This window comes from Python bivittatus, unplaced genomic scaffold (genome assembly GCF_059951505.1).
Source record: "Python bivittatus isolate LINGU-HERP-01145 unplaced genomic scaffold, Pbiv_v1 ctg000580_np1212, whole genome shotgun sequence".
Lineage (NCBI taxonomy): Eukaryota > Metazoa > Chordata > Lepidosauria > Squamata > Pythonidae > Python > Python bivittatus.
In genome coordinates, this window is record NW_028277087.1 from 2,013,127 (window position 1) to 2,040,590 (window position 27,464).

The 27,464-nt window shown below is 47.0% G+C and overlaps 1 protein-coding gene across 7 annotated transcripts in view; it reads right to left on the reverse strand.

Moving 5' to 3' along the window:
- The window catches only part of PTPRS (protein tyrosine phosphatase receptor type S), a 220,860-nt gene that overhangs the window by 105,734 nt on the left and 87,662 nt on the right, over positions 1-27,464 (reverse strand). For all 7 annotated transcript variants that reach the window (XM_088149347.1, XM_088149346.1, XM_088149345.1 and 4 more), the window contains exons 5-6: positions 14,614-14,802; positions 643-753 (exon numbers count right to left, since the gene is read on the reverse strand). In XM_088149347.1, the coding sequence (XP_088005473.1) occupies positions 643-753; positions 14,614-14,802 (300 nt within the window). The remainder of the gene's footprint in view (positions 1-642; positions 754-14,613; positions 14,803-27,464) is intronic.

Genomic DNA, 27,464 nt, shown 5'->3' on the forward strand with positions numbered 1-27,464 from the left:
CTCTCCTGGTGAGATGCGCTCCCTGTCTTCCAAGGTGAGGCATCTGGGTGGGTTCACCATGGTCTAAGCGGGTGCTGGAGACAGGACCTGCATTCTTCACCTATTTCCAAGTGAACCTTCCTACAGGACTTTAGTAACAACGTTCAGAGTTGAAACGCAGAGAGGTTCAGCCCCCAGACTGAACATTGGCACCTCGTCTAAGGTGGAGCAGGATCATCTTTGAAGAAGCTCTTGGCACTGAGAGCTTCAGTCGGAGGTGTCCACGTCTGTGGTTCTCTCCTTCCCAAACCCGCCTAAGGACAATCCTGCCCCAAATTGCTGGGGATGGCCCCGGCTTAAGAAAGCTGCCCATTCTGGGCTGTCTATCCAGTATCCCACATTCTCCTTGAACATGGTCTTATTAGACAGTCCTCCTTCTGTCCATGATGGCCAATTTTCACAGAGTTTGGTTCTCCCTCCTCCAGCCCTCTCTGGATCATGGTGTGAGTTTCCTCCCCATGAGAGATGAGTCCAACCCCACTTCTTCGGTCTGGTAAAAAGGCAAGAAAAAGCTCACGAAGGACACTGGCGGGTTGGCGTGCATGCGTGTAGGGGCGGGCGCAGGTCACATTTGCCATTCTTGTGAGTCACGGCGCTCCCTACCTCTCACGTATAGGTTGGCGGGCGACGAATAGCGCACTCCTGCGCTGTTGCTGGCGACGCACTCATATTTACCCTGGTCCGTCTCCTCGCTGCTTTCGATCTGAAGGCCGCCTGGCACGGGGTGAGACAAGAGGACAGAAAGGAAAGAGGAGATGCCAAGAAATATGTTAATCGTTGGCAGAGGGCAGAGCGGGGCGCAAAAGGGGGAATCGGCTCTAATTCTCCAAACGTACAATTTGTTCCTGCGCTCAACTCTTTCCTGCGGCCCAACATAGTTGTTCCTGTTTAGCTGTCTGCACTTTCCGTTCCTGCCCCAAATAGCCACCTTCACAGGACACTTTTCTGGGGTGATTCAAGCTGCCAGGTTGGGTTTGCACCACACCTCCAAGCAAAAAACGCCCCAAAACTAAACAAGGTGAACATGAACCAAACCGGAGTCTACAGATTGCTATAAGGCTTTCATGGAGCTGGTTAAGAAGGTCGCTTTTTCCTCGGCGCCAGCAAAATCAGAAGATGGCAACGTCCCCTCTCCAAGGAAAGATCTGCCAAACCCTGGGCTTTTATTCCATTCTCCCTCCAGCTTCTGGTCTGGATTTTCCAGAGCCATCCCCTCCTGGCTAAGGAGGTCAAGAAAGGTAGGCTGGATCAGACCCAGTATCTCTCTCATTTATTTAATTTAACTAATGAATGATTGTGTCAGCCCTTCAAGATAAACCGGACAAGGAAACCAAAGCCTTCCAGTGTTTCTCAACCTTGGCAACTTTAAGAGGTGTGGACTTCAACTCCCAGAATTCCCCAGCCAGCCATGCTGGCTGGGGAATTCTGGGAGTTGAAGTCCACACCTCTTAAAGTTGCCAAGGTTGAGAAACACTGGTGCAGACCAGTATTACCTTTATTGTAAAGTTATAGTAACAAAATATGAATGTGCCTCCCCCTTCCTCCCTTTATCTTTGTGTGACATAGTGAGGATCACTTGCATATGTTACAGTCCTGCCCTGGAGTCCGGTTTCCTTTTTCTGTCCATTGCCTTAGCAGCGGTTCTTCCTCCTGTCCCTCAAGGCCATTCCCTCTTCCCTCCACAGTTGCCAGTCATGGAAACTCCACCAGCCCACCATGAAGCTTTCCAGGTTCCTTGTCATCAGGATCCATCACAATCCAAGGTTGACTGCCCCTATGCATGGAGGCTCCATGTTGCTATCTTAACGAAACTACCTAGGAAGAGCCCTGCTGGATCAGAGCAAAAGGCCCGTTCACCCTTTTTCTTTCCTGCAGGGAAGTCTATTCCTCTCTGGGAAAGAAGAGACAGAAATAATCTTTTGCTGCTTGCCTTCAAGATTTAGCATTCAGACCCTCCGAATTAGGATAGGGTTGATTCTCAGCTACTTAGCAAGGTAGCTAAATAAATTCTCCATCTTCAGAGAAGTCTATGTCTGTGGCCGAGAGGGTTCCTGGGGTGTCTGTTGGACGACATGAGAAATTGGCTTCTGGATTTAAAAAAAGCCAGCCTTTGTTCTGCTTCTGCATGTCTCTCATGTTTCCAGGGGAGATTTTTCTCCTGTTCTTTTTCACACCAGAAAGTACCACTGCGATTTCATTAAAAATTTCCCACTTTCTGTGTCCTGGACTGCAGAGCTGTGTCAAATTAACACTTGTCATCTTGGCGGAATGTGAAGAAGAGTTATTCTTAGATACCCAGACCAAAAAAACAGGCATGTTTACAGCCCTTCCGGGCCTCCAAGAGACCAGCTTTTAAACCCGCAGGGCCATAAATTGCAAATGGGCCAGAAATTCAGGAAGTCTTCCATCCCTTCGCAAGTGGTGCCTCAGTCCACCCAGCAAGACGAAAGGACAATTTACAATAAGGAACCCCATATATATACATATATATATATAGAGAGAGAGAGGGAGAGTCATATTATACGTGTACTGGAAAGTAAGACAGAATTCAGAGAAGAAAAGAAATGGGGGACAGTCAAGGATCGAAGGCACAGGAGATGGGACACCAGGCAGGAAAAGAAATTGCCAACAGGGACAAGGTAACACAATTCTCGACTGGAAAAAGAACGAACCACACAACTACATGGAATGATAACTGGTTATAATCCAGAGGAAAAATACAGTTTTTAGGAAGGGGGCAGGTGTGCCCTCGGGCACAAGCAAGGTTCTCTTACCTCGGATCGGAGTACCTTCTGCAAGGGAAAAGGAAAACGAAAGAAAAAAAACAACAAACACAGACGTGAAAAACAAGTGGGGGAAAATGGGATTTTTTTTTCCCCAGGACGAGCCAGTGGGAGGAAGGAACCCAAGGGGAAGGGCGGAGGGTCCCTGGGTGGGTGGCGGCCTGTTTCTAAGGCGGCTCCTCCGAGGCGCGATTTCCCAGGCGCGGGGTTTCGTTTGAGATGGTTTGAAACCCATGCACACTTTGGTCGAGGGGGAGGCAGGCCGGGGGGGGGAATTCGCCCCTCCCTTGCATCGCCAGGGAGCATTAGGGAAGCCCCTCGCCCACCCATCTTGCTCAGCTGCTGCTGCAAAAAAGAAAAAAAAAGGGTGGGAGAAGATTTAAGATCCAGGCCTCTTTCCATCCAGAACGTGGCTCCGAATCATGAGGACTGGAATCTTAGCGGATCTGCTTTGTCTCTGCTTCTGGGCCCGGGCGTGGGAAAAATGGGAGATTTGGAGGGCCGGGAGGAGTAGGATTTCCGTCTCTTTGTTACGCAGGAAACCTGCGGAAGGACCCTTTGCAACTGGCAGGACGCAGGCGAGTCCTCCGTGTTCCCGAAAGAACAGCATGGAAAAGACGTGGTGAAAGGGCCCAGTGTTTGCTAGCAGGTGCCTCCACCTACTTTTTAAAAGGGTCAGAGAAAAAGCCGTCCTCTAGCGTAGCATCGCCTAGGTCAGTGTTTCTCAACCTCAACGACTTGAAGATGTGTGGACTTCAACTCCCAGAATTCCCCAGCCAGCACAGCTGGCTGGAGAATTCTGGGAGTTGAAGTCCACACATCTCCAAGTTGCTGAGGTTGAGAAACACTGACCTAGGTTGAAGAACACCGTGATCTGGTATAAGGCAGCTGTCCAAGCCAACCTAAGCAGCTTCTTGGGAAAGGAAGGCACTCTGCACATGACCAGAACTTCTGTTTTTTTTTTCTTTCCACAGCGTGGCGCAGACTGCAGTTCAGCTTGGTTCTGCCCTCCCGCCCGTGGGAAATCAAATTCCTCGCCTGGAAACCACCACGCTTGTCCTTTCCCCCACTGGCTTTCCAAGGTGTATTTCTCAGTCAAGAGATATATTTTGTAAAATTCTCGAGGGTTTGACCCCAATCCTGAAAACAAAGCAAAGGATTTCATGAACGCGCTTCTGGATTCAGATTCCCCGGGCAGCGCAGGAACGGTTTAATTCTCTGCGGCCCGTGCAAATATTTTTAAACATCCTCCGTTGTGTGACTTGCCAAAACTTAGGAATGATATCCGCAGGAGAAGCGAGGCTAACACCAAAAGGTTTTTTTCCCAGCAATTTTTTCCCTTCAATTTTGCCTCTTTCATTCCTCCAACACCCCCTCCTTCCACGCTACATCAAATGCACCATTTTCAGGATCTGGGATAAAAAACGATGTGATTATTCTTTCTGATTAGTTACCATCCGTTGAGTGGGAAAGAGGTTATGTGGTTAAAGCTGGTTAAGGATCTAGTTAGATTTCGTGACTAATTAAAGCAGAGGTTAAAAACATCATCTAGAGAAAGAGGTTAGCGTCTAGTTAAGGCAACTGGTTCAGGTTAATAAAAGCAGGGCTTGTTAGTGTGTCGGAGCAAGGACGGTAGGCGAGGGGGAGGGAAAGGGGGCCATGTTAATTTGGACTAGCTACTGTGAAGGAGCAGCTGGGGGATTTTTAAAGAGCAAGAAAATGAGAGAGGAAGAGGAGCGGTTTATTCGGTAGAAACAGGACGCCCTCAGACAGATCTTTCTGCCTCCAAAAAAGAAAAGGGAAAAAAAGTCAAAGTGGAAAAAAATATCTGCCATCTGTGACTCAAATCTGGAATGTTTTAGAAAAGGGTAAGGGGCGACTGGGGTGAGGAATGGTCTCTTGGGCTGCATCGTGATTAAGTCCATTTTACTGGGTTCCTCCCTACCCAGTGATTTTTTCTTCCTCCCCCCAACAGGAACGAATGATCCGAGACCCCAAGCATCTCATCCAGGCAAGGAGATGGAGGGAAAACGGGGATCCCCAAATGATCCTTGTGGCAAATGATTCTGGGCGACCCGGTGGAAGGTCTCTGGGGCCTCGGGGCCTTGCGCCCCAAAGGGGGAGCATCGCTAGCGGGACACGCAGAAGGATGGTCAGGCAACCTCTTGAGCCTGGTCTCTGCCCCCGCCACGTGGGCAAAACCGTGCCCCGATGCCAGGAAGCAAAGCCTACCATCTGCAAAGCCATTACAGCAGTGTTGTCCAAACTTGGCCACTTTAAGATGAGTGGACTTCAACTCCCAGAATTCCCCAGCCAGCCATGCTGGCTGGGGAATTCTGGGAGTTGAAGTCCACTCATCTTAAAGTGGCCAAGTTTGGACAACACTGCATTACAGCTTTGCTATAGCCCTGTTCTGTTGTAAAGCGAACCTGCCTTTATCAAACAGCACCCCGAGGAATGTTTTAGCAGGGTGGTTGAACGGGACGCAGGAGAGACCAAGGTACCACAAACTGGGGTTGGTCTTAGTCAGCACTGATCACGGTGAACTACCCTACAAGGTTGTTGTGAAGGCAAATGCTTCACGTTGTGGAACACCTGCAACGGTCTACGTTCATTCTTTTTCTAAAGTCTGTCCTAGGGTTCCTTTTTAGGAATCCAAGTGGGGAAATTAGCAAAGTCGAAGGCTGGGGGTGTCTGGGGAGAGGGAGGGAGTCAAAAAAGTCAAGATGGCAAGTGCAGCAGCCATCTTGACTTTGTTGACCCTCCCTCGCAATGGCTGGTTGCCTGAGGGTACAGCTAAATGAAAACAGCCCATTAATTGCCTTAAGTCTATTATATTATTATTATTATTATTATTATTATTATTATTATTATTATTACTACTACTACTACAACTACTACTACTACTATCATCTTCCTTGATGAGGGAGACCAGGAGGGGACAGGGTAGGGCTGGGAGAACAGGGCACAGATGGTAGATTTTTTCCTCCCTTGTTGGAGTTTCACATCTAAAGAACTCAAAGAGTTTTTGCTTTGCCAAATTGGGGTGAGAAAGAAGCTGGCCCACACCCTGATATTTCCTCAAACGCGTTTTTTAAGGGCTCTGCTGAAAATGTACAGCAAGGCCAACGTCTGTTATTCGGTCAAGGACCACAGTTCAGAAGTAATTTAGAGAGGGCAGGGCTGAAACCTACAACATCTTGGCCCAGAGCTAAAATAAAGGGGCTCCGGATTCCCTTTTCTCCTCTTTCCAACAAGGTCTTTGCTCCCGAGCAGCAGGCAGATCAGAGCGGAAAACATCCGTAAAAAGATTAAAACTAAAGTTTCCTGCGAGTTGATATCTTCACGGGTGAAAATGTGTCATTTTGGTTGCAATGCTAGGAAGGGAGCTTGCTGTTGCCATTTTCCAGGATCTTTTTTCAATTTCCCAGTGTAGCCTACAGCGGAAGGACTTCCTGGTGGCCTCCCATCCCAAGGCGAGCCAGGCCTCTGCTTAGTTTTTCAATAAAGTCAGTCTAGCTCTCGAGCTGCACAAAAATGAAGTCTCTTCTGAGTCAAGCTCAACTCACAGTGTCATCCATGTGGTTTTTATCAGCCCTGCGAGGTAGGCCAGGGCAAGAGGCACGGACTGCAGGAATGCTGCTTTATGACAGCAGGGGAGAATAACAGGATCTTGAAAGGCTCTCTGAGTTTCTCCCTGCCTTATACTAAAGAAAATCAAGGCAGGGTTACCCTGAGTTTCTTTCTCACCCTTCCTTCTACCTGGATGGAGCAATCGCTTCTCCAAGTCCCTCCTGAATTTTCCTACCAAGCTAAGCTCTAAAGTTTTCTTCCGGAAATGTTCTTCAGTTTCCTTGTCCTGCTGGTCTCCCCTCCAAGTAATAACCACACCCAACCCTGCTTAGCTTCCAGAGCTAGACAAGGTCTTCCAGGCGCTGCCACCTTCCCAAATGTTTGAAATGTGTAAAATCAGCCAAAGGTCCCCCATTCCTCTCTTAACCTTAGGCCACGTTTGCAAGAAATAATGGGAGTTGAAGTCTGTCTACAAAGCCAGCATGGTGCTTTCTAAACCAGCATCTCTTCTGGCAAGGAAGGGGTGCAATGCCCTCTGTTCATGCTCAGAGACACGCTCCACTCCGCTTCGTCCCCAACAGGGCTTTGGGCTGCTCTGAAATTCCAAAAGCAGATCGTGCCCGTCCCACGAAGCCCTTGATGGGGAGCAGAATGCGGACGAGATCCGGGAAGTGCATCCGAGAGATGAACGGAGGTTTGGTCTCCATGGTAACCAGGGGAAGACGGTCCATGGCATCTGCCGATGGAATCCCCCCCGGGAAACAGGAGTTGGATCTCCTGCTGCCGCGTTGCCCTCAAAGTAGGGCGTCTGCTCCGGTCCCGTCAGAAAACGGTGCGTTATAAGTGTCAGAATATTTAATAGTTTTATTTAAATGCAGCGTCTGTGTATGGCCCTTTTGCATTCAGAAAGAAGTCGGCGTCCCTTAAATTAAGGAAGGGCTCCCAGGAACTGAAAATCCCCAAGCAAAGGGGGTAGGAGGAAAACTAGGGAGTTTCCACCCCAGAATTGTGCAAAGCCATTTCCGATCACCATTTCTGCTTCTTCTGCTTTGTCCTCTCGCTGCTCGCAAGGGGTTAAGGAGGGGGCGAGCAAAGCATGCCCCATTTGAAACGCCCCATGTCCAACTATGGTTTTGCCTTAAAAAAAAAAATCCTCCAAAAATGAGAAAAGCAGGAGAAATATTTTCATCCCACCCACCCGGCGGGATTGCTGTACGCTCAGCCTCCGGAGGGCTCCCTAAAGCGAAACTTTAAAATACGGGATTTGTTTCTATTCACATCCCTTCGCTGCAAACCAGGCTGAATTTCAGAAAGTTCTTAACCCGTTTCTATGAGATGTGAAACTCCAAGCCCCAGTTCAGTTCGCAGAGGCAAAATCGAAACAAGAGAGAGAGCAATTTTAGAGGCCAAGCTATGGAGGAACTGGGGAATTCCAGGTTTTCCAAAAACAAGCAGGATCTGTCCAATGCCGGAAAGTTTGTGCAAATGCAGATAGAGCTTTCAAGCTTCAGTTAACTGAAATGGGCGTAAGATTCATGAGACTGAAAAGAGTCGTTTTTGACAGCCTGCAATACCCCATTGTGAGTTAGTTCAACCGGGCAAGATAAACCTACGGAAATAAGGCGTTAGTAACGGAACAGCATGCCTTTGAGGAAAAAGCCATTAAGACAGAATTAGTTCAAGGGGTGGGAAGATCTGGGACAGGGAAGATCTGGGCGGCAGCTGGCTTGGCTTTGTTAATTTTATTTGTAAAAGGAGAATTGATTTATTTAAACAGAAACCACACTTACCAAAGGTATCTGAAGGTAACAAAATGAAAAGGAAACAGAAAAAAAAAATATGAAGGAGACGGTTGTTATAAGCCAGTTACTTTAAAAGGAAAGTACAACGAAAAACGAAAAACACATACATAAAATACATACCACAGAATGGGTAGAAACACAGACTGTATTATAACAGGAGTTTAGACAACAATTCCCCAAGCTGTTAGCTGGGTTGAGTTTTGAAGGCACATTTTACACTTGCTTCTGAAAAGCTCTGGATCCAAGATGTGCAAAACGCACAGAACGGTTGCTCTGAGTTGGAAAGAGGCTGCTCCAACCGTTTGGGACACGGGAAACGGGCCACGTTTGAACTCAAAACCCTTCTGGCGTGGCTGAAGCAAGCCGTCTGGAGCCCGAAACGGGTTTCGAACTCAAACTGGGTCGCTTGGAGCTCAAAGCGTTTCACATTCGCAATGCTCCTTTGATAGGAGTCTCCGTAAAAGGAGGACGGGGGGGCCGGGGACTCATGGAGAGATGCAACGGGAAGCATCCTCTAAAAATGAATCTTTGGGGCTCACGTGGCGATTTTGTTATGGAATATGCATTTTTCTCACTCTCTCCCTCCGTGCTAATGGTTCTCCCGTGGAGCGGTTTGCAAAGGGATGGATTTATGAGATGCAAAAATTCACTCCGTAATAGCTTTAGGTTTTTCGTTTTCTTCTTCCCAAGTCTGCCTACGAAGAATAAAATCCTTAAAGCTTCCCATCGAGCAGCAGGGAGACATCACTCCCTTCAGAAATGCAAACAGTCATTGCTTCACAGAACCAGTCTTGGAAAGACCTTTTTTCTAAAGCCATCTTGGAGAAGCTCTCAAAATAATCCTTCACCTCCACCGCCGTTTTGAAAAACATGAACAAAAACAGTCCTGACCCACAACTACCAAGTGCCCGGGGTCACTGGAGGGTCCCTTTTGATGACTGGGGTGTGTGTGTTGGATGGCTAGTGGCTGTTGCTTTATTTTCCCACAATGCCCCAAGGCTGCCCTTCAGGGGGGCATTGTGGGAAATTAAAATGGAAGCCAGATATGACTTCCAGCTGCAGCCGAGAGCAATGGCAATGTAAACATGAAATTAAATATTGATATCCGGGCTTTTTAAAGGTTTCAAAGTATGGAGTTTAATCCGTTCCGCTTCTCATGTTGTTTTTGAGGATTCTCACTGGAGCTCTGTGAGTGACCTTCAGCCATTTAAGGAGTACAGGTAGTCCTCACTTAGCAACTACAATTGGAACCGGCAACTCTGTTGCTAAGCATCACGGTCACTAAGTGAAACATCATGTGACCGCCACAGGGTTATGACCTCACTACCACTTTGGTCGTTAAGTGAATCACCCCAGCTGTTAAGTGCGACGTCACGTGACTGCGACTTGCAATTTTACCGCTGGCTTCTCCATTGACTGCTTGTTGGAAGCCAGTTGCGAAGTACACGAATGGTGATCATGTGACTGCGGGACTGTGACTTTGTAAATGTGAGGACTGGTTGCAAAGCTGTTTTATTTTTCAACCGTTGTAATGTCAAATGGTCACTAAGCGAGGACTACCTGTAAAGTGAAGCACAGCTTTCTTTGAGCCAAGCTCAACTCCTCGTAACCATATTGACAGACCTATGGAGGCTCCTTGGCTATAAAATGGAAGCGAGTTGTCATCCTCTTCTAAGATGATTTTTCAATTTTCCAATCTAGCCTGCAACCCAGGTCTTTTCTGGTGGTGACCCTTCTAAGCCTTAAGCCAGCCTGATCTTCACCTGTTGAGATCAGCAAGGTGCTGATCCCTGGCTGTGTGTTAAGAGAGTGGGTGGTGTGCAATGCTTCTAAATAAAGGAAGCAATAAAAAGGGACTCGTTCTAGATTTCATAGCACAGAATTTGGTCTCCGGCAGCTGATGAAGGACCCTGGCTCCTGCCATTCACCCTTGTCTCATTCCTTTTACTTTGCGCAATTGTGCAAATACTGTAAGCAACCTCATTTAAACCACCACAACTTTAGCGCTGCTTAATAGCAAAGACTTTTAAAAGTCAAGATCAGCTCCTGGTGATTTCATGGACACATCCAGGTTGTTTCTGTGGCCACCATAGGCTGTGCCATCCTGGTGGTCTCCCATCCAAGGACCACCAAGCCTGACCCAGCTTAGCTTCCAAGCCCAGGCAATCTCAACCGGGCAATGCCACTTCATCTGGTTTATGACCTCCGACTGCAGCCATGGCAAGATAGAGACATCAGACGTACATTGAAACGCTGTTTTTTTCTAATTCAGCAACATCTAACAGGTAACAGCAGACTGCATGCATGCCTTCCAAATATATTGGGCTATCATTCCTGAAATTCCAACATCCCTGACTCAGGTTATTCTCAGCTGCAAACTACAGAAGTTCTGTCTTTGCATCTGGAACCTTTTTGCAAGCAGATGGAGGTCTGGCCTACTAAGTCACTTAACCTTCTCTTAAGCTCAAGCAACATTTTAGCCTGAAAAAAGGGGAAATTTAAACAGGAATGTCGGAAGCTGCTCCCGGCCGAGTTGAACCGTTCGTTCACACGGTTTAGAATGGCCTGGAAGTGAGTGTGAGCCTTTGGCAGACAGCGAAGGAACGGGCCTTTTTGAAAAATGGAGCAATTTGCCCCAACCGACATATCGGAGTTTCTTGGAGAAGGTGGAAAAAACACGCTTTCCTGGACCTGAACTCCTTTCACACACTTGCTGGACTCACAGGGCAGACCGGGCTGAGTTCAAAATGCCGGAGGAGGAGTTGGACAGTGTGGAGAACGGCGTGGGCGGGAGGAATAAATGATTCCCCTCAAGCCACCATCGAAAGCAACCCACGGATTTTGTACCAGGCAAGAAGGAGGACACCAATTAGCTGTTGACAACTTTCCAGAAATCCCAAGAGTCAAAGTTGTCAAGGCAGGGGTGGAAGGGATGGCAGGCTGCTGCTTTGAGGGAGGGGTGGTTCAAAATGGCATTTCCTAAACCAGCGTTTCTCAACCTTGGCAGCTTTAAGACAGGTGGAAGGTTGAAGTCCATCTGTCTTAAAGTTGCCAAGGTTGAGAAACACTGTCCTAAACCGAGAAGAACCTCACAACCCCAGATCTTCCTTCTCTCTCCCTTGTTCCTGCAGCATAAAGAGCCCCCTCCCCATCTTTCGGATCTTTGCTTAAGCTAAGCTGGGAACGCTGTTCTCGGAAGAAGCCTGCACAATTGCATCTTGGGGCTGGTTCACACCAGCACCACAATCCCACTGATCCACCTTCTGCATTTTTTCATACCACTAGTATAAACAGCCCTGGAGAACTGTCTGACTTCCTAGATCTATCTTCTTTCCTGCCCTCCCTCCTTCCCTTCCCTCCCTTTCTCCCTTTCCTTCCTCCCTTCCTTTTTCCTTCCTTCTTCTTTCTCCCCTTCCTTCCTTCCTTCCTTCCTTCCTTCCTTCCTTCCTTCCTTCCTTCCTTCCTTCCTTCCTTCCTTCCTCCCTCCCTCCCTCCCTCCCTCCCTTTCTCTTTTTCCATTTCCTTCCTTCCTCCCCTCCCCTCCCTCCCCTCCCCTCCCTCCCTCCCTCCCTCCCTTCCTTCCTTCCTTCCTTCCTTCCTTCCTTCCTTCCTTCCTTCCTTCCTTCCAATAGTAGAACTTCCCCTACAAAAAGTCCTGAATTCAGAATTCAAGGAATTTCAAGGAAGTCTGGAAAAGATTCTTCTCGAGCCTCTGGAGACAACTAGCATTGGACTCAACTGTCCACCTCAGCATAAATGAGGGGACTTCTATGTCAGCTTTCCTCTTCTTACCAGGGGAGAACAGAAACAATAAACGCAGCTTTACAGCGATGCTTCAAAAGGTCGGTGCCATGCCTGAAGAAAGTTTCAGGAACCAGGAGGGTGTATAATCAAGGCAATACAGCACAGCCATTTAAATTGAGTCAGGCTTCCTTTTGACAAGCAAATCCAGATACGTTATAACCACGAGGACCAACTGGTAATGCACACTCGGTTACTTTGCATCCAGATGTAAAATTCTGCTTTTTTGAAGGAGTCAGGCCATCCCTCCCTACAGACTTCATAACATTGCCTCTGCCTGATAGATTTAATTTACTCAATATTTTCCTTTGATAGAAGGCAAATGCTTTGCTTGACACGTCCTCTTTATGAGCCTGCTTGATCTGCAAACAAGGGAACTCATACCTAAAGTTCCCTGTGGGGAAGCAAATGTTATACTATTAATGGTATTAAAGGAAGATCAAGGAAACTTCAGTGTCAGAAAAAAGAGCTATCCAAACTGAAACATGCACCGAGGCACCACACACCAGTATGCAGGGACACAAAATACACATGAAGAAGACACCAAAAGGAAACACAACAGATTGCCAAAGAGTGAACATCAAATGGAAAGCAAAGTTGGAAGTGAACTGCTGAGTAGATGGATGGAGGCAATGCTTGAACACCAAGATCCACTGGAATGAGCTGCTTTTATTCAGAATTTGCTGCTTTCCTCTTTCTCTCTGGCTTTCCAAACCAGCCTCCAACCAGCAGGAAATGGTGAAGTGGGAGCCCCGTTGCCAGATGCATCCCACCCAGAAGGGCACCATGCCAGGGCTGGAAGGCAAAGGGACAGCTAAGCTGGTTAAGGAAGGCCATTCTGCCCTTTCTCAAAGGCTCACATGCGACTCCACATTGGCCAGGACTCACTTCCACTGGGCAAAGAGGACCCATCGCATTTCAGGTGGGTGGCTGGGTGGCAGAGAGACAGAGGAATCGTTGGTGCGTCTGTAGACAACGATGTGCCTCTTCTGGGTGGCTTTCATTGCTACAAGTGTCCCCCAAAGGATCTTGGGATATGTAGTCTGGGAATGGTTAGAGCTGCCATCTCTAACGTTCATATATGTTGGGACTGCAATTTCCAGAATCCCCTGATCTGTTGGGACTGCAACTCCCACAATCCCACAATCGGTTGGGACTGCATTTCCCATAATACCCCAGCTTGTTGGGACTGCACTTCTAGAATTCGGGGAGTTACAATCCCACAGACCTGAAGGATGGCAGGATGGGGACATGTGAACGTAGAAGCTCCCTTCCTAAAGGAGTCCTTGTTTGCCCAGAGGAAGTACAAGTGAGTGTGAAATTCGTTCACTGTGTACTATAGATATACTCCTTGAGTTTTTCTGCTCAGTAGCAATATAAGATTCATTGCATACCTGCACATTCACAGACACACTCAGACAGCTCAACTTGTTTGGCCTTCTTTAAGGATCAAGTCTCAGAAGACGAACCTTGGGGCACTAAAGAAGGCCAGCATTGTCCTCATTCCAACAATGCTCGAAGATCCGTAGAAGAAGATGACTTCTTAATCCCCTTTTTGGTGCAATTTCTTTATGAGACTTATTTATAGGATGAAATATGTGGTGTCAGCCCTTCAAAGAAGGGCAGATTAAGAAAGAGACACCACATGAATTCTAGGAAAGCTATTTTATTGGAGTAACGTAGACTAACCAAATCTCGAAAGCCTGTGTGAATTTCTCTCTGTCCCTTCTTACCCTAAACAAAATCAAGGCTGGATATTTTGGGTCTTTTTCTTACGCGTCCTTCTATCTCTGGACCATGTAACCTCTTCTCCATGTCCTTCCACTATCTCAAACTCTTATTTCCAGAAAAGGGAGCCCAGTTCCTAAGCAAATCCTGGGTTGCCCTTGTCTGGTGTTTTTATTTTGTAAACATGTTAACGGAGCCCATAATAAGCTCAGAGACATTCTTGGACATAAAAATAATGTGGTGGGCTGGCGCTTTGCTTCACAGCTTGCTTCTCTTTAATTAAAGGGTTGGAAAACAAATAAAATTGGGGCAACCGTGCAGGCGCCAAGGCTGAGGCTGGTCCTGGTGGAGAACCAGCAGCTTTGGTTAGGGAACTCGGGTTCACCACAACGGCTTCTTTTTCCTGATGCCTGAAGCTGTTTCGAAATTAATTTGCTTTTTGTTTTTTCTAATATGAAGTTCAGGCTGATCTCATTGGCAGTGGAAAAAAAAAAGATATTTAAACAGAGAGGACAAGGAGATCCACCTGAAGAAAGGGCACAGCAGAATGGACATCTGTCATGCACATCATAAACTCAGGTGCAATATGAGCTTGTCCCAGTTTTTCTTCTGTCCCCAAAATTGTACTATTATTTGCCTTAATCTCTATGGAGCTGCAAACCCTCCCAAAAGGGTTTAAGACCTGCAAGAAAAGTGGGTATGCATCAGAGTGTGGGTGAAGCGACCAGGATGATCAATGTATGCCCACAATAATAAACGCTTCTGGAAACCATGTTGTGTAAAAGATCAACCTTTGCCAGAATCTTGAGAATAACAGCAGAAACACCTTTGTAAAAGTCAACCCATGAGAGAGAAAGAAAGGACAGGATATGTCCCATATACCTTACCTGATCTCAACTGCTTGATTCTTCCATTGCTAGCACTGGGGTCAACAGGCAAGAAATCTTTAAACCAAGTTATCTCTGGATCTGGGTTCCCGCTAGCCGCACATAGCATCGTAGCTGTCCGCGTACGTTCCACCACCTTCAGCTGAGGGCCCATGTCAATAGCGGGGAACCCAGGAGGCAACTGGTCCTCTGTTCAAAGCCAGCAAAGAAGAGAAGGGTTAGAATCTGTGGACCCATCAAAGCAGGAAGCATAAACTTTGAAGATGATCTGCTCATGTTATGCCTTAATGATATCACCTGTATTTGAAAAAACCAACCAACCAACCAACCAAAAACTTCTGTTCCCAAGAACAGTTCCCATGAACAAGGATGGTGAGATGCTTCTCTCAAATGAACAGAACTGGTTTTGTAACCAAAATTGAGCAGGTCAGTTTTCAGAAGACTGAAAATACATTACTGCTTTATGGAAGGTTGTAATCGGTAGAAGAAACAACCTTGAGGAACAGGAGGAAGAGCCTCAACCAAGAAAACAGGCAGATAAAAGAAATCTGAGACTAAACCAGAAATGTAATTTGAGAAAGTGTCTTAGATAGGCCACTCCCTAGTTCTCATGAAGATAAAGGAAGCGAGGGGGGAAGCACATTCAGACTTGCAAGATTCTGTTACTATAACCTTATAATTAAAGTGGTACAGGTGGCCCTTGCTTTACGACCACAATAGGGACTGGAAAATTCATTGTTAAGCGGTGCAGTCATTAAGCGAGGCATCATGTGACTGCACCCGATTTTATGACATTTTTGTGGTGGTCATTAAGCGAATCATGTGGTCATTAAGCGAATTACACAGTTCCCCACTGATTTTGCTTGTTGGAAACTGGCTGGGAAGATTGCAAATGGTGAGCACTTGACCTTGGGATGCTGCACCCATTGTAAATACTGTACATGCTGGTTGCCAAGCGCCCAGATTGCAATCACATGACTGCGGGGGTGCTGCAACGGTCGTAAGTACAAGGACCAGTTGTAAACAGTTTTTTTAAGCGCCATCATAACTTCAATTGGTCGCTAAATGGTCGTTAAGTGAGGACTACCTGTATTAGCTTGCATGACAAAAACACTTTAAGATTATGGAATACATAGCTCTCCACTGTAAACAGGATTATTATGGAGCAGGCATTATATCTCAACAGCTATTATTATTATCATCATCATCATCATCATCAGAGATGACGATGAAGAGGGTTCTGCTCTTCTTCTCAAAGGCTGCTTCAAAGCTCCATGCCTAAAAATAGTGTTTTAAAAAAAGATACATCCATATTTTGAAAAAGACAATAAATACCCAATAAAATAATATAACAGGTTTTCACGAGAAAGTCCATTTAAGAAACCAAGATAGCTAAAAATAGAAACTCCTTGTTTAGAAGAGGGATATCATGGAAAGTCAGATGCTGGAGCCAAAAAGGAACTGAAAATTTTCATTGAGCTGCTCCCATGGACTGTATGTTGGCAACGCTCTGCCTCTAGGGTCTGGTAGCACATGGCAGACTGCCATATTTAGAGGCCATAGTTAGTGATGAATAGTTGTGGACAGATCAGTCCTCCTCTAATTTTTTTTTTGGACCACCTCCCCTTTTTAAAATGGTGTCTAAACTGGAGGCCACAAATGGTACAGATTAAACAGATGTTAACATGAAGAGCTGGAAGATCTGCAACTAATTGGTGAAAGCACCGAGGAGGTCTTGGGTGACCTTCCATTCTTCTTGTGAACTTCTCAGACCCTTCTGACCAAATTCTGTGGGATTAGATGGGCCCCTGGCCTGATCCAGCCCCAGGACTCTTGTTTTTGCAAAAGCCTACTTGCAGAAATTAAAAAAATATTTTGATTTCCCTCTTTGGAACTTACAGGGAGGACATAATAGAAAGCTATAAAAATTGGGCACATAAAATGTGGATCGAGATCACCTACTTTGATGCCAAGGACACTGCTGTGCACTGCCATTACACGGAGTCCCAGTGGGACTTTGCACTCACGTTGTGATTTGCTTCCCACCCACCCACCCCGATGGCCAAGGATCGCGGTAACTTTTCCTCCACCTCTCCGAAAGTCCAAATTCGAGATCAGCCATTCAGAGCAAATGTGGTGAGATTCAAGACTAATTAAATGAACTGCATCTCATCCCCTGAAGAATTAAACAGTGGAATTCAGCTGATGACCACCAATGTGGACAGTTTTAAAGGAGGGGAGCGGACAAATTGTTGGACGATGAGGTCGCCCGGGGTTATGACTCTCAATGCCTGTCAGCGACCTCCGAATGTATGTATGTATGTATTTATTTATATTTCAGCTTTAGATACCGACTTATATTTCAAATTTAGAATTGCAGCAAGCAGGTCTCTTGAACCAGGATGGTATGGACGGAAGAGGGTGTCAGCCTGGGATTGGGGCTTCCCAGGTTCACATCCATCTTCAGCCATGGAAGGTCACTGGCTGACTTTGGGCCAGCTACTCTCTCCCAGTCCAGCCTACCTCACAGGACTGCTGTGGGGAAAAACTGGAGGGAGGGGCGCTGTGTCTGCTGTCTTGAGCTTGAGAAAGTAAGGCAGGTTCCATAGCTGACCCAGGCAGTAAATTAATTAATTGAGCCCCCCACCTTCTTTTTGCAAGCATGCTAAAAGCACCTGTTGCACCACTGCCCAATGTGGTGGGACCCCAAACCTGATCCTGCAGGGGCATTTTTTCTTTCGTGACCCACAAAACTCCACCTGCATCTTAGCACTCAGGCGTGGGACCCCCTTTCAAAACCCCATGGATAGCGCCTGCATGGATTTAACACGCCCAGGGTTCGAACAGGGCAGCCCAGAGGGAGCGAGGGCAATCGTGCTCTCCTTCCACGCCATTCACAACTTGCTAAGCATCTCTTTGATGGGCGCCGCCCCCCCGCAAGAGCTGCTCATAGCATTGCAGGCGGAAAAACAATGCCTCGCCTCCCATTGGCTGGCGGTGACGTCGTGCTCCGGAGCTTCCATCGGCCTTCGTTCCCAGCGAAGCCACCTCTTCCTGGCCCCAGCTGGCTCTGCTTAATTTCACAAACTAATTAATCTGCCATGGGATGGAGGAGTGCTCCCGACAGGCAGGGTGTACATTATGCGTGCCAGAGAGTGGGGAGGGAAGGAGAGGTGGGCAGTGTTTGGGAAGGCTTACAACCACCATTATTACCAAGTGTTTCTAATTAAACAAAAATGTTAATCTTGCACCACATTGTGCAAAAACTCCTCCGAGTTTAATTAAAACAACCGTGGCTGGAGGCACAATCAGATTCGAGATGTGATCGGCGGGGGAACGCACTTCCCCAAGGGGGACAAGGCCCAATTATTCAAGTGGCCCAAGAGAAGGGTGCTCTGTTGCCTCCCTTGCAAACATGGCCAAGTGTCGTGGACTATCCACGCTAACCAAAAAGTGGAACAGGTGGGCTTCCTTGGAAGCAACTGGTGGAGCTCTCTGTGAAAGGAGCTCTTGTCAGCCAACAAAGCCCATTAGCTAAACCTGATGGGAGCTGGAGTCCAGGAATGGGTGGAGGAGAGAACTTGAACTATGGAGGAACTTCCTGATTGTGAGAGCTATGAAACAGAGGACCAGTAGGCCTCCTGGAGTCATGGGGGCTCCATCCGTGGAGGTTTTCAAGCCAAGGTGGGATATCCATTTGTCTGGGGTGGTCTGAGGATTCCTGCACCAGGCAAGGGGCTGGACTAAATGACCTCCAAGATCCCTCCCAACCCTACCCTTCTAGTCCAATGCCAGAGGCCTCCAGGAAGCTCATAAGAACCCAATCCAAGAAGGATGCTGAGCAATGGGAAAGAGCATTGAGAAGAACCACCAAGGTGTTGAGGGGCCTGCGGGCAAAATCCTATGAAGAGCAATTGGATCTGTTTAGCCTAAAGAAGAGAAGGCGAAGGGGAGACATGATCTTCTAGGCCTTGAAAGGCTGTGGAAGGGAAGAGGGGGTGGTTATATTCTCAGTGGTGCCCAAGAGTAGGTCAAGAACCAATGCACGGAAGCTTTGAGATCCAACCTTGAAATCAGGAGGCATTTCCTGACTGCAAGAAACATCAAGCAGGGGAACAGCCTGCCTCTTGAAGTCATGGGAGCTCCATCCTTGGAGCTTTTCAACCCAAGGTGGGGTAGCCATTTATCTGGGATGCTCTGAGGATTCCTGCCCTGGTCAAGGGCTTGGACTAGATGACCTCCAAGGTCCCTTCTGACCCTATCATTCTCTGAATGTCTGAACAATCATAGGGTTCTCCACCCCTGTGTTTATCTAGCCCAGCATTCTCTTCCTGCAGTGGCCATCAGTTGCCTCTATGCTGGGTGTGAAGGGGATTCACCAACTCTCTTCTGTGTCCCCAGATGGTCTGCCTCTGACCATTGAAGTCCCACCGAGCTCCAATGGCTCATGCATGATGAGCAACTCAGGAGACAGGAATGAGTGTAGATCTGACCTTGGGGACAGAGAAGGAATGAATGAGGCACTAAGAGTAGACTCTGAGAAAAGATGATTCAGTCAAGAGAAGGAGAGAAATGTGAGAAAGGAACTCAAGATAACCCCGCCTTGATTTTCTTTCGTATCAGATGGGACAGAGAGAAACTTGAAGCAGCTTTCAAGATCCTGTTATTCTCCCCTACGACAATAAAGCTGCATTCATGGAATCCCTGATGTGGCTGTTTCATGATCTGAACTACCTTGCAAGGCTAACAGTCGGTCATTTATGCACTGTGCATACGTGCAAAGGTTTTTTTTAAGAGTTTCCCCCAACAGAGACATCAAAACAATAAGGTGACCCCTGGGATCTCCCGTATTTTTCTTGCTTCTTAGAATGATGGTCTGAGTGTCCACCTACTTCAACACTGCGTGATCAGATGGTCCTCCTAAGAAGATGGGGCAGGACTGTCTTTTTACTGCTCTGATGTGTTTTTTTTTAAGTGTTGGGGAAAAAAAAAGATGCCATCCACCGAGTGATCTCAGTGCTTCCCTGGATTTCGTTACGGAATTTACTTCTTCCTTGGCAAAGCGGCAAAAATAAAATGAGATAAAGTAACATCCGATAAAGTACAATTAAAGATCAAATAAATAAAAGATAAGACCAAATCAAATTCCATGGAATTAACCATAACAGATAAAATTAAAGATTAAAAAAACAAATTTAAAAATAAAGGAGAAAAGGTAAAACAGAAGATCTCTTTTGCAATAGTAATACTAATACTAAAGGCCGCCACTCTCCTGGCCTTCCAGAAAGGGGTGAAGACCTAGCTTTGCCAACTCGTGTGGGGCGAGAAGAGGGGCAACCAACCTGGGGGTGGCTGGCACCTTGAAGACACTCCCTGAGTCTAATAACTTCTAGTTAACATGAGTTCCTTGGAAGCTATTTATTTTTTTATAAAGAGATCATGTTGCATTTTAATGTATTTTAATGAATATTTATTCTTTTTACTGTAAACCGCCCAAAGTTGCTCTGCAGTGAGGTGGGCGGTGACAAATTTGAAATATAAATACATAAGTTAAATAAACACACAGGGACTAATTTGATTCAGCATTTTTGGTCACAACTTCAGTTCTCTAGACCAGGGTTTCTCAGCCTTAGCAACTTGAAGAGGTGTGGACTTCAACTCCCAGAATTCCCCAGCCAGCCATGGGGAATTCTGGGAGTTGAAGTCCACACCTCTTCAAGTCGCCAAGGTTGAGGAACCCTGATATACAGCTTTCGTAAGCGGTTGAGATCCACACATTTGATTAAGGCATAAAAGCACAAAGGCTTGGCAGACAAGTGGGTTGGCCTCCCTGTCCAACTTTGAGACCTTTCAAAAATATTTTGCCTTTTTTTGTGGAACAGAACAAAGAACAGAGAGCTGAGCTTTTCCCCTTCCTTTTTTTTCTTTCCCCTTTCCTCTCCTTCTTTGTTTTTCCTTTCTTCCATTTCCTTTCTCTTTCCCTCTTTCCTTTCCTTTTTCCCTTCTTTCCCTTTCCCTTTTTTCTTCTTTCCCTCTTTCTTTTTTCTCTGATTTTCCCTTTCCTTTTCCTTTTTTCTTCTTTTCCCCTTTCCTTTATTTTTTCTCTTTTTTCCCCTCTTTCCTTTCCTTTCTTCTCATTTCCCCCTCTTTCCTTTCCTTTTTTTTAATGACTGTTTCATTCCCCCCCACTTTCTTTGTTTTTTTAAAAAACAACTTTGAGATTATTGAAGAAAACGACCGAAACAACCAGATTCAGACATGGGGTGAGGACGTGGGTGGACGCAAGCTGTTTATTCCCTTTTTCTTTTACTGGGAGCGAAGAAGCAGGAATTTTTCTTGCATGGGGAAGGACAGTGGCCTGGAGGGGGCACTAATCAGGTGACCTTCTCTGAAGCCCCTCCAGGTCAGCCGGAGGGAGAGCCCTGATTGGCTCGTTCCATCCTTACTCTGCTGAGGTCATCAAGAGTCGGTCAGCTGGTCTTTTCAATTCTGCAGAACTGGGGGAGAAAGCCGTGTTTGTCTAGACTGGTCTGGTAGCACCTTTTCCCGCTAACGGATTTTTTAAAAAGGCAGAAACTTTTGTGGAAGCTCCTAATTCCTTTTGCGGACGTGGAGAATGGAAATGGTGCCAGGCAGAAATGCCTCTTCTCTCCTTACAAAGGATTTGGAGAAGACTACTGGGGGGCTAAAAGAAGTCTTCTGAATAGAAGTCTATTCATTTAAGATCTAGATCAGTGTTTCTCAGCCTTAGCAACTCTAAGAGGTGCATACTTCCCAGAGTTTTGCAGAGTGCAAAGATCAAGGCTAGCTGGGTCCAAAATTAGCCTCCTAAATCTACCTGCTTGTTGCCGAAATCCTTTGCTTTTCAGCATGGGTACCAAAGTGGCAGGGAGATGGGGGGGCATGCCCACAGTTACAAAGGAAAAGAACAGGCAGGAGGAATGCTGGATTGGTTATTTGCTCTTCCTGGACCGGAGAGCTTCACGGATTCATCCTTTGTCCTTTTTATTCTTGCAGCGGTTACAAAGGTGCCCAGAATTGGAAAGGAGAAGTCAATCTTTACAGCTCCAAAGCTGAACAAAGGTGGGAAGGGTAACTTTATCTTCGGGGATGGCGAGAGCAGGCCCTGATGGAAAATGCGCAGCATTGCTGAAATTCAAAGGCGCCCACAGAAGCTCCTTAATGAAGGGGTGGAGGCAGTGGGATAGACGGGACCAAGAAGGAAGGATTTTTTAATGGGACAAAGCAGGCTTCCCAAAGCCGGTGCCTTGCAGAAATGCAGGGCTGTGCGTTGGTCTCCTGTGGACGAAGATGATAGGAATGGTCGTCCAGTAAGATCTGAAGGGGGCCGGTAACAAATTCTCAGTACTTTGCAACTTCTATTGAATGTGCCATAGTGAACTGAGCATCGGGGGATCCTACCTGCGACAAGAGACATACAGTAGCGGCAATGTGCCCTGCAAGCCGGAGAGAAATTTGCGGAGTCCTTGGGCTTCTCTGAGCTTGGTTGTTTTCTTGCAAATGTTTCGTTACCCGGCTAGGTAACGTCTTCAGTGCTGAAGACGTTACCTAGCCGGGTAACGAAACATTTGCAAGAAAACAACCAAGCTCAGAGAAGCCCAAGGACTCCACAGTTCAACCCCAAGCTACACATACTTTCTTCTATTAGTGAGAAATTTGCACCGAGTGAAATGCAAATCTAATCATTTCAGTCTTGGCTTTTTCAGGTAAGCGGGGGGGGGGGGGGGGACCCTCTTCCCTGGAACCCTGGCCAGCCTCTAACAGCCAGCACAGTAAGACAGAACTCCATTGATCAATTGATGTGATGCGGTACGTGGCTTCTATGGCGGCTCCTTATGTTTCTTTTTAAATAAGGCCATTTATTCACAGCCATCGGGAAGGGAACCTAAGTTTATCATTCTGAGAAGGGCCATTACTCAATTACAGAGCAGCTGTCTGTTCTGGCAGACTCAGGTTCAATCGTGGGTCTTTCCCAGTCAGCTGGAAAACACTCAAGAAAGACCCTGCTATGATCTGCACACACAATATTGACAGTAATGCAAGACAAAACAGCCACCTACACCCCCCCGTGTCTCCAGAGGAGCGTGATTTCAGAAAGAGACCCGCCAAAGCAAAGATGGCATGAAATCATGTGCTGCGATTGCATTATTAAGTTGCTGTGAGTTGGGCAGCGTACAACTTTAAATAATACAGCTAGTCCTCATTGAAGGACCACTCGTTCAGCAACCGTTTGAAGTTATGACAGCACTGAACGAGGGGTACTTAGGACCAGTCCTCGTACTTACATCGGTTGCAGTGTTCCTTGGCCCTGTGATCGCTATCTGGGCACTCGGCAACCAGCTCGCCATTGCAACGGCCGCAATCACACGACTGCCATTTGTAAACTTCTCCGCCAGCTTCCAACAAGCAAAGTCAGTGGGGAAGCTGGCAGGAGGTCGCAAATGGCAACCATGTGATGCCATGCTTAACAACGGTGTGGGATTCGCTTAATGACAGCAATGGGAAGTGCCAGAACTGCCATCGCTAAGTGGCCTGGTTATGTGATGTTGTGCTTCCAGTCCCAATTACCATCCTTAAGTGAGGATGACCTGTAATAATAACAACTTCAGTGGACACATGAAAGGGGCAATGTAGCTGCTCTCCTTGGCTTGATGTTGTTGGAAGGTCTGGAAATTCAAGTGCCAGTGCCCACAGAGGATGCCAGGGTTAGGACTGGCTGCAATTTCCACTCTAATGCCTTCTCTGTGGCAACGCCTGCTGCCGCCACCACCTCCCCGCCATGTGGTTTGCTCCAAGCTTCGCTAATGCTGAATGTCGGCTGGTAAGGATTTGAACGCCACCTCCTGTTGCTCTTCCTTCGGTCTTGGCAGTGGGCCAGGAGGTCCAAATCCTTCTCTGTCCCGTCTCGCCCTGGGTGAGCGGCAACCTTATTTGCTAAACAGAAAGCCACGGCAATTAACATGCCACTTAATGAGGCCTTGAGACCCCAGCGTGGGTGTCGGGAAGAAACCGAGCGCGACAGCGCAGCATCGCCGCATAATGAGTGTGGCAGCTGGTCGGGGTGGCTTCCTCTTGTCAACCAGTCCCTCCTTGGCTGACACTTGCCTGTTTGCCAACACCAGCGGAGCGGCAACAACTGAGCACTCAGCGCTCGCCGGGATCCCTCTGCGGATAGGCCAGGAGCACCATCTGCGCTTCTGGATGGCTTCGGTTCCTACGGAGGGCCTGTCAAAGCATAGTTATCATGAGCACGGGGGGGGCGGGGGGCTAAAAAAAACCCCTTCTCTGTTTTCATCTCCGTCTCTACTTCTGCATCAATATATCTGTTTAGGAAGCTCCTGGTTCCCTGCGCCATTTGATTCATCCGAAGCACACCCGCTTGGTTTACTCAGCTGCAATTGCTTTTCTGATTGCGCCCGGTGTTCTGTTCTTTCTCGATGGGATGGACAGAAGGAATAACCTCGAGGGACAGGAGGAAGAGCCGCAAACAAGACAATGGTCAGATAAAAGAAATACGAGTCCGGGGCAGAGCTGTAAACTGAGAAAATATCTCAGACAAGACCCTCTCTGGTTCTCATGAAGATAAAGTGGTGGGGGGGGGAGCACATTCAGACTTGCAAGATTCTGTTACTACATCTCTTATACAGGTAGCCCTCGCTTAGGGACCATAATTGGGACCGGCAACTCCATCGCTAAGCGATGCAGTCGCTAAGCAAAACATCACGTGACTGCGATGGACATACAACCTCACTTCTGCTTCGGTCGTTGAAGCACTGCAGTCATTAAGCAAAACATCATGTGACTGCAACTTGTGATTTCTTGTCGACATCCTCATGGACTTTGCTTGTGGGAAGCCGGCTGTGAAGGTCGCAAATGGCGATCATGTGACCATGGAATGCTGCAATGGCTGTAAATGTGAGGACTGGTTGCTATTTTTTTTTTTATACTCTTGTAACTCTGAATGGTTGCTAAACAAGGCAGTTGGTAAGTGAGGACTAACTGTAATAAAAGTAGTATTGGCCTGTATGACTTTGGTTTCCTAGTCTGGTCTACTTTGAAGGGCTGACATTTGCAGCCTCCGTTTACTAGGAACGGAGTAGAAAATGGGGGAGGGGACTGAGGGACCCTCATTCCCCCACCCCGAAAGTTGTTTGGAATGATGTGCCAGGGAATTCTGGTTCCCTGAAATTGAACCGAAGTGTGCCTATTTGTTTTACGAGTCTCAGAATGGACTGCTCACTTTCAACAGCTCATTTTTTAATTGTACGGAGAAAGGAGGGACGGAGTCGAGCCTCGGACATCCCTCAGGTCCTTTCCCTGATGACCGTATGGACAAAACCCCCAAGTGTCTCAGGACAAACCTGGGATTTTGCTCAAACTATTTCTGCAGTGTTCTCCTTCTGCCGTATGAGATGAGAGTTGAACTCGGGTAACCAGGAAGAACAGTGAGCTGGAACTTCAGGTGTAGGAGGTGGTTGGAGGTACAGGCAACGTGTGAGAGCAATGACGCTGCGGTTCCAAGACTGAAATCCTTCCACAAATACAGATCTTTACATAGCCTGATGGCACCTTCTGTGCACAAGTGGGAAGCAGCAACACGCACACTAGATTTTTGCATAAAGCAGGGGCGTCCGTGGAAAGGAGTCGAGAAAGTCAAGATAACAGCTGTGATCACGTGATCGAAGCCCACCCTGTTTTTACACCCCTGCCCTGGTAAGAGTGCAAAGAGTCCTGGTGGCAGAGGAGGAGGAGGAGGGGGGCGGGGGGGGGGGCAGGACAGAGCTGGCAGGACTGACAGGCTCAGCGGGCAGGCAACCCCGATACACTCAGGTAGGATGGAAGGGAAGATCCTGGAAGAGGGAAGGCGGGCCAGTTGACACTCTCCATTGCAAGCGTGAAGAGGATGCATGGTTTTTACATCAAGCCCTCCATAGTTCCTTTGCTGAGGACCCCCTTGTTGGATCAGTGGCGCCAATCAAGGGCATGTCTGGAAGTGTGAGAGTGGGTAGGAGCGGTACCCAAAAAATGGTGCCCATGAGAGAATCACCTCTTTGCAAAATGGCTGCCTGTTGGTCCAGCTAGACACAAAACACCTGTTTACCAGAAGTAGCCCCCTAGGAAGCTTTCTACTCCCCCCCCAACAGAGACATTGGTGGGCCCCAAAAGCATGTTTGTAAGTAGGTAGGAAACCAGAGGCTACGGCTCTCTTAGCTTGACAGTCTCCTATTTCATCAGTTTTTATTAAACATCACTCCAGGTTTTCAAGCCAAGGTTGAATAGCCATTTGTCTGGGATGGACTGAGGATTCCTGCCTAGGTCAGGAGGTTGGACTAGAAGACCTCCAAGGTCCCTTCCAACCTTAGGAGTCTATGATTCTATGACCTCCAAGGTCCCTTCCAACCTTAGGAGTCTATGATTCTATGACCTCCAAGATCCCTTCCACCCCTAGGAGTCTATGATTCTATGACCTCCAAGGTGCCCTCCAACCCTAGGAGTCTATGATTCTATGACGTCCAGGGTCCCCTCCAACCCTGTGATTCTTTAAAACCACCTTTGGACAAGTCAGAGGGGAAAGGAGCATGGAGGGTATGAAGAGAGGTGTCCAGGGTACTGTGACATCTACTCCTGGTCTTCAGTTTACTTTGGACCCGGGGTTTTGAAGATGCTGTTCTGTGTTTCCTTACAATTATCTCATATTTTATCCCATTCTGTCTTCAGAAGCTATTTTATGAGGAAGAATCCCCATCAAGGTCAAAACAATATGCTAATCCAGGCTCAGGCCAAATGCTGGAAACTCTATGTTCAAGGGACACTTTGTCAGCACGTAGTCAAGTCTGGAAGCAAGTAGAACAGGATCTACAGATTTTGCTTCTCCAAGAGCAAAATTCCTCAACAGATGGCCTGAGATGTGCTGCAAATTCAAGAAGCGACAGTGACACTTCCTATCCACTTGAACATTCATCCAAAAGATATGGAGGGACCAGATCTACATATCTTGCTTCATGAAGTTCTCAACAGTCCCGTATCTAACGGGACACCCTCTTCTCCTTCCTGTACCATTTTTAAGCAGATGGCGACAAGTTGTTCCTTGTTCAAACAGAGGTTGCTGAGCTATCTGTCTGGGAAGCTTTAATCCCATTTGGGATTAAGAGGGAAACCCCCAATTTCTGAAGGACAGCAGAAACTTGAGAACAAACACATAAATAAAAAGAATAATTCCTGCCCCAAGCATGGGTAGAACTGAATGGCATCCTTCCAAAACTTTTAAATCATTATTACGATCCAAGATGAGAGTTTATTGGGAAAAAAAAAAGATCTGATTTCACTTAATGAGATATAATTTACTAAGGGGGAAGTTTAAAATATGAATTATAAAATTAAATTAAAATTAGTTGGAGACATCAGCTGTTGTAATGTCTTCACCGTGGCCAGACAATAGAGGCTGACACGCCTTGTGAGTATCTGATGGTAGCAGTTTGGTGAAAACTCATCGGTCCAAATTTACTACTCTATCTTCCCCATCTTCCCCCTGGACCAAAAAAGGGAACGAGGGGATCAAAATGAAAATCAAAAATATTTAATCAAAAATAACTTTTAGAGTGGGCTCCAGCTGCAGACAAATCTACGTTGGAATACATATCCACCAATCCCTGTTCTGAACTGCGATCAGTATAAATATTTACCCAGTTGGCTTACTTTTCAATGGACGCAAATGGGACACCTCTCCAGCCCAGTCCTAACCATGTTGGCTTCAGACAGGAGCTCCACTGAGTTCAATCCATTGCATTTTGGAGTAATCTGAAGTTCAGCATCAGAGCTTTAAATCTCAG